General features: G+C 47.8%; 1 protein-coding gene across 2 annotated transcripts in view; it reads left to right on the forward strand.

Annotated features, from left to right (window-relative positions):
- MRPL42 (mitochondrial ribosomal protein L42) overlaps positions 1 to 12,070 on the forward strand; it is a 48,190-nt gene that overhangs the window by 21,911 nt on the left and 14,209 nt on the right. For both annotated transcript variants that reach the window (XM_029601625.1, XM_029601626.1), the window contains one exon: positions 11,764 to 11,927. In XM_029601625.1, the coding sequence (XP_029457485.1) occupies positions 11,764 to 11,927 (164 nt within the window). The remainder of the gene's footprint in view (positions 1 to 11,763; positions 11,928 to 12,070) is intronic.

Raw genomic sequence — 12,070 nt, forward strand, 5'->3', positions numbered from 1 at the left:
TGTTGGGAAGCAGTTCAGATTTGGTAATGGGCCCTCTCCCAAGGGATGGTGTTTAGGGCCATGTATCTGGACGGATCAGAGCATACAATAGCGGCAGGCTGAGTTGTTTGTTCCGACCCCACAAATGGTCTCTGGACCAAGGGATGGCAAATCAGATTTTCCGCCTGTGGTGGATCTGTTTGCTATACTTTGGAACAGGAAGGTTCCTCAGTTCTGTTCCCTGTACAGATCACGTGACAAACCAGCCTCAGCTGCCTTTGCTTTCTACTGGGGCAAAGATCTCTGGTATGTATATTCTCCATCTCCACTGGTGATGAAGACTTTGAAGCTTTGAAAGGACAAAGGGACTATGATCCTTATAGCCCCTCATTGGTCTAGACTGGTCTGATTTCTACTTCTTCGGGAGGTGTCTATCAGGAAACCGATTAGTCTTGGTACTTCCCCAGATCTCATCACCCCAAGATTGAGGCATGTTGTGGCATCCCAACCTCCAGGCCCTGACACTCACAGCCTGGATGTTGAGAGGCTGATTCTATAACCGTTCGAGTTCTTGGAAAGGTGTCTTTCAAGTCCTGGTAGCTTCCATAAAGCCTTCCACTAGAAAATCCTATGCACTGAAGTGGAGACTGTTTTCTGTGTGGCGTGAGCAAAAGGCCCTAGATTCCTCCTGCTCCACAAAAACTACTTGATTATCTTTTACACCTTTTTGGAGACTTGTCTGAAACTGACCTGTTTAGAGTTCACCTGAGTACAATTGGCACGTATTACTATGGTGTAAAAGGTAAGCCCATCTCTGTACAGCCTATAGCTGTATGGTTCATGCGAGATCTGCTTCAACTTGAAGCCTCCCTTAAGGCCTCCTGCTGTACCATGGGACCTCGGTGTAGTTTTAGCTCAGCTGATGAAAGCTGCCTTCGAGCCTCTATGTTCCTATGACCTAAAACCCGACCTGGAAGGTCATATTTTTGGTGGCAGTCAGTGAGCTCCAGGCCTTAGTTATTTATCGACCTTACACTGTTTTTTCACAATAGGGTGGTCTCATGCATGCACCCTAGGTTCCTGCCTAAGGTGGTGTCTGACTTCTATCTTAACCAGTCCATCATCCTGCCAACACTTTTTTTTTCCCAGGGCCCATCTGCACCAAGGCAAATGAGCCCTGCACAGTTTGGACTGCAAACGATCCTTAGCCTTCTACAATAGGTTGGCCAATCTGTCCTTTGGAACTTGTTTGAGATGTAGAACTCAACTCTGTTCCCGCCTAGCGCCCATTCTTTCTGTTCAGGCTGCCCCCTCCTTGTTACCATCAGAACTTGTTGTTGTGCTCATTGGCACTTGTTTTGGTATTTTGTTCATTTTTTTTTTTTGTTGGGGGACAACCTATAGCTAGGGATTGACACCCTCCCCTCCTGCAATGGGAATTTATAAAACAAATTAGAACATTGGCTATCTCCTCTCTGAGCTGCATAAAACTGTGAAAAAGGGCAAGGGGTTTTTTCTATTTCTTTTTTTTTTTTAGCTGACCCATAAAACCTTCAATTTCAGTTTTCCAAATCTCCCAAAACATTTTCCAGGCATCAGAATTATTTGAGGGAGTCAATCGAGACAGAATTAGAATTGATACTTATGGACTGTGACCAACGCTGTGTGGAGGTTAACAGAAGGCTGACCTTCTGAATTGTATAACTAGCAAAATCCTGAGAACTAAATTGCAGCTGGAATTGCTGTTTCCTTGATCCATCAATCAAGGTCTTAAATAGTCCTGAACAACTCATGTGGGTGGTTTAAGAGAGATCTCCAGTTGTGCAGTATAATTCTTCCTTGTTTCAAACAGGGTCAGCCCCAGTACTAGTATATAGCTGATGAGAAGCGGTGGATGGTCACTTTCTCTGTTTTTTCTTTCAGCTTTCTTTTACTGCAGATAAGAAAGATCTAATACCAAGGCTCCCTCTGCTGTACTTAAAGTTGTTTCCGGTATTTATATGGTGCCATCTTCTCTTTTTAATTGCCACTAATGTGGAGTTTGAGTTCAACAGTCTTCACAGTGCAAAAATCAAATGGATCCTAAACTGACACCCATTCATTTTTAACACATTAGGGTCAATTGGCCCTCAAACCTTTTTTTTGATTCATGGCTCAGCTACCACCTTAAGGCAGACATTCAGTAACAAATGTAAATGTAATAAAACAATGATCTGATCATAAAACTGGATTTATGGGAAGGTTGCTAATAACTTGCACCCTCTTTATCAACTTCTCTTCTTTATCCATTGTTATTAAATCAAACCCCTTACAGTCCAGTGTTACCCTACTCCTGATGAGCTGAAGGATGACTGTTCTCTGTCTGATGGCAGATTCCTGTTTCGCAAATAGTTTAGAAGGCACCTGGAATTGTGGGATTTCTGCAGAAACCTTTGCAGGTTATGAAAAAATAGAATCGTGCCAGTTGTTGAACAGCATCTAGACAAGACAATAGGATTCGGAAGCGGAACTCGAGAACATATTTATTTACTATGAATGATGGTGAGGGAATCGTGTCAAAGAAAGATCTTTAGTTTGCTTTGACTGTGCCAAGGCTGTTTAATAGAGTAAAGCATGTAGAAGTAGTATACTTAAACACAAAATTAGGTTAATCATGAATACGTCTTGGAATAAAAAAATCTATGGTTGGAAAATCAGGAGGAAATTCAAAGAAAGGTAAGAATTCCTGTTCTTCTCACTTATTTTTGGGGCCTGTTGGTTTCCTCATGTTGCTTTGCAGTTCCAATTCAGTCAAAACCAGAATTGGGATCTGGCCCCATCCTTGGGTTTTTTTTATTTTTTTTTTTTGTCTTTCCCTTTATATTCCTCCCTGACTTAATTTGCCCAGTCATTGCAGAGATGGGCCTTGGTTAGGGACCATGCACCAGAGCCCTGCAAGACTCCCCACTTTGATTCAAGTTATAAGTAAAGAATTAATCTCGGGAGCTCTGGCAGAACAGGAAGGCGAAAAACCTGATGAATATTCCCTGTGCTGACGATACAGTACTACTAGCATCTAAGAAAAAGACCCACAAGAGATAAGGCTCTGCGGAATGACCCTTGGTGCTATAAATTATTCAATTCTAGGTTATTTTGGTGAAAATAGGGTATCTGGCCTTGATGCTGGAACCAAGCCCCCCTTGTTCCCGTTCTTATGGGACGATCTATTTCCACCTACAGTGTTTCGACTTAAGATTGTATCTTAATTCCGAGGACTTCCTGTGACAAAGATTCCATGAAATGCTTCGATAAACTTCTGTAATGGTCTGTCTTTGCTGTGCATTCTTCATCTGGAAGAAAGGTTTTTATATGGTAGTGTGGCTTGTGTGTATGGAGGAAAAAAGAGCAGAGACAGAGAATGGAACTACGCCTTAGCATTTTTAGTTCAGCGAGGGAAAGCTTCGCGGAAAGGAAGAGACTGAAGAGGGACCCCGTGTGGACGCGGGGTTAGTGGCATGCTGGGCATGACCAGTGTGCCAGTCAAAAGTTTTCCGTGCCGGGCTCCATCTGATGTCATCCATGTGTGAGGACTGCCATCCTGCTTGTCCTTGGAGAATGAAAGTGCTCCTTAGCATCTTTAGTTCCCTGTATGTACCAGGATCAGGTTGGCAGCAACCACATCAGTATTATCTGGGGTGCATTCCTCTATCTTTTCTGCCAAAAAAAAAAAAATGCCAAAATACTCGAGGTCTATATTAGGAAGGGGCAAATCGCATCCTAAAATTTGTCTTAATGTTTGAGTAATTTTAGTGCACAATGAAATAGCTGTGGGAGAAAAATGGACCATAATTACCACCTCCTTTATCTTTATTTTTTCAAACTTTTTATAAATGTTTGGTACTGAAATTAGCATGCATATAAACTTAAGTAGCACAGACAAACCATCCATGTCCAATAGAAAAAGAGGGCAATGCTCACAGCACAAAACAGGCCCAAAGCCCTAGAATACATTGGGGGGGGGGGAGGGGTATAGTGCCCCCCCCCCATGTTCAATCTTATTTTAAACTTTTCCCCTTTAACAAGAATCTGAGTTTCTCAGTATTGGAAATATTCCTGTATTGAGCCTTCCAATGATCAGGAAGGGTTAAATTTCCAATAAGTGGCTATTGTAAATCTAGCAGATAAGTGGACTAGAGGACCATCCCCATTTTCCCAATAAGCCAAGTAGTGGGGTGTTATGAACTAGAGATTCAATATTTGAAAATCCTCCTCTTGATGCTTTCTTTTCTCAAAAAAAAAAAAATGCTTATGTATTTAGACACATTTATAACCACACTTTTCCAGATGGGTAATCCCATCTTAATGCATATAAAAGCCAGTTGGGTTGTGGTTCGCACAGGGCACATGCAGACAAAACAATGGTGCCTGCTGGCAGAAGGTGCAGGCTGTGAAACCAGAACTGCCAGCAATGTAGAGAGGCAGGGACAATGGCCACACTGGGAGATGCACTGGGCTGATTGATGGCAGAGACTTCAGGCAGGAGTGTGGTTGGTGCTCCTACCATGTCTGCTTCAGCCTTCAGAAGAATGGACCTGGGTCATGTGGGGGAGGATGAAAGGATTCTCTAGGCATTTTTATCTGGGTTATAAACATTTTATCTATATCAAAGATATATAAAGATATGTCCCATTATAACTTCTGGATCCAGCCCAAAGTTGAAGAAAAATTACCTCTTCCCATGAAAGCCATAGCTGTAGCACAAAATTGTTTTTAGAGAAAGCACTCGTTACTCTGCAGTTTCTCTTTTTCGTATTTTGTGTCTTAACTGTTATGACAGGGTGTGTGCGCCCCTATCAGTCTTCCCAAAAACATTCTTTTCCTAGCGTGTAGCAGATGGACTCAGGACCAATGGGTATAGTGTACATAAAATGCCATACTGGGTCTGACCCAGTGGATTGGCCACTGTTTCCAACAGTGGCCAATCCAGGCCATAAGAACCTGGCAAGTACCCAAAAACTAAGTCTATTCCATGTTACCATTGCTAATGGCAGTGGCTATTCTCTAAGTGAACTTAATAGCAGATAATGGACTTCAACTCCAAGAACTTATCCAATCCTTTTTTAAACACAGCTATAGTAACTGCACTAACCACATCCTCTGGCAACAAATTCCAGAATTTAATTGTGCATTGAGTAAAAAAGAACTTTCTCCGATTAGTTTTAAATGTGCCCCATGCTAACTTCATGAGTGCCCCCTAGTCTTTCTACTATCCGAAAGAGTAAATAACCGATTCACATCTACCTGTTCTAGACATCTCATGATTTTAAACACCTCTATCATATCCCCCCTCAGTCCTCTCTTCTCCAAGCTGAAAAGTCCTAACCTCTTTAGTCTTTCCTCATAGGGGAGCTGTTCCATTCCCCTTATCATTTTGGTAGCCCTTCTCTGTACCTTCTCCATCGCAATTATATCTTTTTTGAGTTGCGGCGACCAGAATTGTACACAGTATTCAAGGTGCGGTCTCACCATGGAGCGATACAGAGGCATTATGACATTTTCTGTTTTATTCACCATTCCCTTTCTAATAATTCCCAACATTCTGTTTGCTTTTTTGACTGTAGTTGGAGATGGATCAGATTTCAATCTGACATCAGCCCCTAGTACATATACCCCTGCAGGAAGTGTAGCTCTTCAGTATTTTCCGTCTCCATAGCAGTTAGGGACTATCTGCACGCTCTCACAGTGTTAGAACCAAATTTTAAAGGAGAAACCTACCTGATGACGAGCCACGCTCTCCTGCAGTGATATCCTCGGGTCCCTCCCCCAGTTGAGATTCCCGAGGTGATTTCCGTGGTCCCTCTGAGGTAAGCCTTGGTCTGGCGGCCGAATCAAGGCGAGGACCTAGCCCCCGATCCTCGGACGCGGCTGAGAGGCAGCGGGTGCACCCTCGAGCGCAGCGGTGAAGGTATTTGCCCTCTCCCCCCCGCAGCCAGAGACCGCCCAGGACAAAACCGGGAAGCACCGAAGACAAGGTAAGGTAGAAATCTTCTACTTGAATCCGGTCTCTGATGATAGAGGAGAAGCACAGGCCACCAACCGGGCCCAGTGCCACTGGGTTGATACACCCTAGCAGGGCCAGGCCCCGGTTATTTCCAAGGGTCTTCCCACGTGGAGACCCTCCGAAGGGGTCGCCATATTGTCCGCGTGCTTGCCATTGCCATCTTGGCCCGATTCACCGCGCCATTTGGCCCGAGCGCACAAAACAGAGGCGAACAAAACACTAGTGCGCGTAGACTTATACGCACATAAAACCTTGTGCGCATAAGTTGCATGCACAGAGCTGTGCGCATTTCTACGGCTGGACGCACAGCTACACGCACAACTCACACGCTCATCTTAAACGCACCAGAGCGCATAACAGTTTACACGCCGACAGCATGGCACCACCAGAAACAGTGATAAAAGCTCAAGGCCTCTGCCCAGCAATGCCACATCAGAGCCGCACAAAGCTAGGAGGCCGAAGCCCTGTGCACGCAGTGTGAGGAGGCCCTGGGAGATCCAGTTCAGGGCCGTCCCACCCAGGGCCGAGTACTAGCTCCTCAGGGGGTACCCCGGACCTAGCAGATCCCAGTGGGACCCCCCCCCTTCACAGACGGGGTCCCCCAGGGAGCCAGCGCCCCTCAGCTTGGATCCAGCGTCGATCTCATGGGTGGAGTTCTTCAAGGGGATTCACGCCTTTGTTTAAATGCAAACTGAACCTCCGGCTGGTCAGCCACACGCTCCACCGGAGGACCCTCAGGCCCCAGGCCCTTCAAGACCTAGGCACAGGCTTCCACTACCCAGAAGCCCCACGTATGGGGACACAGACACCTCTGAAGAGGAAGCCGAGCCCCTAGAAGAGGGGGAGCTCCCCCCGGGGACAGAGCCTCACCGAACCATGAGACGCTTCTTCACAAAGGACAAGCTCCCGGACCTGGTCACCCAATGTCTGATGGAGCTTGCTATCCCAGGCCCAGGTACTTCGGGGGAACCTAAACCGAACCCCCTGCTGGAGGGTCTTCGTCAGACCTCTCACCATTTCCCTCTGTTACAAGCGGCACAACAGCTGATTGACCTGGAATGGAATGCTCCGGAGTCCACTTTCAAAGGGGGACGAGCCTTGGCAGCCATGTACCCCCTGGACCCGGCGACCAAAGATCTTCTCGCATGCCCAAGAGTTGATGCCATGGTCTGCGTGGTCTCTAAGCGCACCACTATCCCAGTAGAGGGAGGAGCAGCGCTCAAGGATACACATGACCAACGTCTGGAATCCATCCTCAGTCATTTGACGTAGCCGCTATATCTCTCCAAATTGCGGCCTGCTGCACAGTGGTGACACGTGCATACTTATCGCAAACCAGGAACACCCTGGGAGAAGCCATGGAACCAGCAGTATCATTCCTCGCGGACACTGCCTCCGACCTAGTGCATACAGCGGCCAGAGGAGTGTCATCTGCGGTGGCGGCCAGAAGGCAACTCTGGCTCCGAAGCTGGTTGGCCGACGCATCTTCCAAAACGCGCCTCACAAGGATGCCCTTCAAAGGATCCCTCTTGTTTGGCAGCAAACTAGAGAAATTAGCCGACAAATGGGGCGAGTCCCCAGTGCTGCGCCTGCCGGAGGATAAAACTAAGAGAAACCAGCAACTCTTCCCCAGGTCCTCCAGGGGCAGATGTTCACAGTGCTTCAATCCTTACAGGAGCAACTATCAAGCGCCCCACCCTACGGGCAGGAACCAGTCCTTTCGGAACAAGCACAACAAGAGGGGTGACAGCTCGGGTACAGGCCCCAGCCGCACCCCACAATGAGATTCAGCCGACCTGTCCAAGGGAAGAAGCCATAGGGGGCAGACTAGCCCTATTCTACCGCAGATGGGTCGAGAGAACTTCGGGCAAGTGGGTCCTAGCCATCATTCGGGAGGGATACTACCTGGATTTTCTACGTACCCCTCCGGACAAGTTCGTGGAGTCTCCCTGCCACGACCCCTTCAAGAGGGCGGCAGTGGAAGCTACACTGTCCAGACTACTGGCCCTCGAGGCCATAACCCCAGTGCCTCCACAAGAAATAAATACTGGGCATTATTCCATTTATTTTTATCGTCCCCAAGAAAGAGGGAACATTCAGGCCCATCCTGGACCTCAAGTCGGTCAACCGCCACCTGAGGATTCCCTGCTTCCGCATGGAAACCCTGCGATCCGTAATAAGGGCGATACAACCGGGAGAGTTTCTCACATCCCTGGATCTTTCAGAGGGCTACCTACACATCCCAATTCATCAGGAACACCAGCACTACCTACGCTTCAAAGTCCTGAACCGCCACTACCAGTTCCGGGCACTACCTTTCGGGTTAGCCACAGCACCCCGGACGTTCACCAAGGTAATAGTAGGAAGGAATCCTCATCCATCCTTACCTAGACGATTGACTGATCAGGGCAAAGTCACCGGAGGAAAGCCACCAAGTAACCAGCAGAATCATAACTCTACTGGAAAGCCTAGGATGGGTGGTCAACACAAATAAAAAGTTTCCTACAGCCCTCACAGTCACTGGAATACCTAGGAGTCCGATTCGACACCAAAGAAGACAAGGTCAGCCTGACCCCCACAAGGAGATTAAAACTGTGGAACCGGCTACATACCTTGCTGAACGATCCTCGTCCCACAGCATGGGATTACCTGCAAGTCCTCGGGCTGATGGCATCCACACTGGAAGTTGTGCCAAGGGCGCCAGCCCACATGAGGCCCCTACAGCACTCACTTCTATCACGGTGGAGCCCACTGTCCCAGAACTACACCATACGTCTATCACTCCTGGGCAGAATCCGGAACCAGCTACAGTGGTGGCTGCAGGCCAACCACATGAGCCGGGGATCAAGACTATCCTCCCCAACCTGGACCCTACTCACCACAGATGCCAGTCTGAGGATGGGACGCACACTGCAAGGAGCTAACCGCCCAAGGGCAGTGGAATGCAGAAGAGGCGGGATGGAACATCAATCGCCTAGAAGCGCGGGCAGTCAGACTAGCCTGTCTGTGGTTCACTCACAGACTTCGAGAGAAAGCGGTCAGAGTAATGTCAGACAACGCCACAACAGTGGCCTACATCAACCGACAGGGGGGAACAAGAAGCCAACAAGTGTCCCTAGAAATAGACCCCCTGATGGCGTAGGCAGAAGCAAATCTTCAGGAGATCTCTGCCGTCCACATCGCCGGGAAAGGCAACATCATGGCGGACTTCCTCAGCAGGGGAAGTCTAGACCCAGGAGAATGGAGGCTGTCGTCTGCAGCCTTCCAAATGATAGTGAATCGGTGGGGGACACCGGACATGGACCTTCTGGCAAACAGATCCAATGCCCAAGTGTCCAGATACTTCAGCCGCAGGCGGGAACCGCAGTCCCAAGGGATCGATGCCCTGGTACAGACCTGGCCATCGGGGACCCTACTATACGCCTTCCCGCCATGGCCCCTATTGAGTGCAATCATTCACAAGATACAACTACACAGGAGGATAGTTCTTCTAGTGGCTCCAGATTGGCCAAGAAGACCCTGGTACGCAGACATGAGAAGACTGCTGGCAGGGAACCCCCTACCCCTGCCTCCACATAGGGACCTGCTACAACAAGGTCCGATCCTCCACGAGGACCCAGCTCAATTCTCTCTTACAGTCTGGCCATTGAGAGGGCTCGCCTGAGAGAGAGCGGATACTCGGGGGCGGTAATCGACATGTTCTCCACATCGTTAACATACATAAGGATTTGGAAAGTATTCGAAGCCTAGTGCGAAGACCATGACATCATACCGCGCTCAGTCAAAGTTCCCGCGATCTTGGAATTCCTACAGAACGGGCTACAGAAGGGATTGTCCCTCAACTCCATCAAGGTACAGGTGGCCCACATTATCATGCTACGGCTCCAAGAGTGAGGGCGACAGCATAGTCTCTCACCCGGACGTGTCACGCTTCCTGAAAGGAGTCAAACACATTTGTCCACCACAAAAGTGGTGGACAAATGTGTTTGTCCACCTCTGTGGAATCTCAATCTCATTTTGGATTTCCTAGAGGGAACCGCCTTCAGACCCCTCAGAGGACTGTCACTCCGCCTGTTAACCTTAAAGACGGTGTTCTTGCTGGCAGTTTGTTCAGCCCGCCGCATCTCGGAACTACAAGCACTGTCCTGCCGTGAGCCATTCCTCAGGCTCATCCTGGGAGCCATCCAACTACGCACGGTTCCCTCCTTCCTCCCCAAAGTCGTCTCACACTTCCACGTTAACCAGACCATCTTGCTACCAACGACGGATGGCTTGAAGAATTCGGAAGAAGCCCGTAGTCTACGCCACCTCAACATCGGCAGACTCCTATCCAGATACCTGGAAATGTCGGAACCCATACGAAAAACGGACCACCTTTTTGTCCTTCACAGCGGAAAGAGACAAGGGGAAGCGGCCTCGTGGGCAACCATTGCCCGCTGGATCAAGGAAGTCATCAAGGTGGCCTATGTAGAGGCTGGCAAGCCACCACCTCTACAGGTCGAGGCCCATTCTACCAGAGCCCAGGCAGTATCCTGGGCAGAAACTAGAATGCTGTCGCCTGCCGAGATCTGCAGGGCGGCGACATGGTCCTCCATCCATACCTTCTCCAGATTCTACCGTCTGGATGTTCAGGCTCGGGAGGACACAGCATTTGCAAGGACAATTCTAAGTGGGTCACGGGCAGCCTCCCACCCAGTTTGGGAGTAGCTTTTATTCATCCCATTGGTCCTGAGTCCATCTGGCTACACTCTAGGAAATGGAGAGAGAAATTACTTACCTGATAATTTTGTTTTCCTTAGTGTAGACAGATGGACTCAGCATCCCACCCTTGGCTGCCGTTACTCATGGTCTTTCAAATGATTCAAGGGTAAGCCACGTTTCATTTACCTAGGGCATCCGCCCTGTCGGGTGTCGACGCTTTCTGGTTGAGTACACTGGCGGTCTCCATCTATAGTCAATCAACCAGTTCAATTAATCAAGTTTTAATGTTTAACGAAGTTATGAAGTTATTCAAGTTAATCAAATTATTAAGTTAATCAGTCAGTCACACATATATCCCCAATGCTTTTCGAGGAGAATACTGAAGAGCTGCACTTCCTGCAGGGGTATATGTACTAGGGGCTGACGTCAGATTGAAATCTGATCAGTCTCCAACTGCTAGCAGGAGTACACTATACCCATTGGTCCTGAGTCCATCTGTCTACACTAAGGAAAACGAAGTTATCAGGTAAGTAATTTCTCCATTTTTTGTCTGTCTTGAAGTTTTCCTTTCTTTAATGACTGGGCCATGTTACATCCACTCACCCCACATCATTGTAACGTTTTGGTGTGCTCTTGGCCCTGTGGGGCAGCAATCTTTAAAAGTAAAAGGATTGCGGTGAGAAATTCTACTCCAGTTTTTGGAGAAAAGCTTTTTTTTTTTTTAATACCAAAAATAACTATTTTTTGAACTTTTTTTTTTCCCCTGAAATTGAAAGCCTTTTTGTAAAGAGATGTGTTTGTAATAGATCCCGCTCGTGAGACGTGGGGATAGTGTATGCTTGTGTATACTGAAATACTGGGAATGAGCTAGAAAAAAATAGCATTGGTCCATGCCAAAAAAAAAAAAAAAAATAATAAAGCTTTTTGATAAAACTCGCACAAAAGGAAGGCATGCAAAAAAATGTGAAGTCTGGGTAAAGGAAAATCAGATTGTTTAAGTGAAACACAAAAACCCCCTGCTCATGATGATGGATACTTCACAGCCTATACCTCGCCCAGATCCAGTTCACAACAGAGAGGACACGCATGACCAAGTGCTGAAGACCCGACTGGGCCAGATGGCTTGGGAGAACAATCAAGGTCCCACAATAGAAGAGCTCAGTAAAATGTTCTACACCACCAAACATCGCTGGTACCCCTTGGGACAGTGAGTAGCTGCTTTCTTTACTGTGCATATATCCTCGTGTGTCGGTAGCTAGGAGGGGTTAGTGCTCAGACTGAGAACTGTGTAAGCAGGGTTCAAATCCTGCTTTGCCCAGCGATGCTCCTTCTGACCTTGAACAAGTCACT

Source organism: Rhinatrema bivittatum, chromosome 4 (genome assembly GCF_901001135.1).
Source record: "Rhinatrema bivittatum chromosome 4, aRhiBiv1.1, whole genome shotgun sequence".
Lineage (NCBI taxonomy): Eukaryota > Metazoa > Chordata > Amphibia > Gymnophiona > Rhinatrematidae > Rhinatrema > Rhinatrema bivittatum.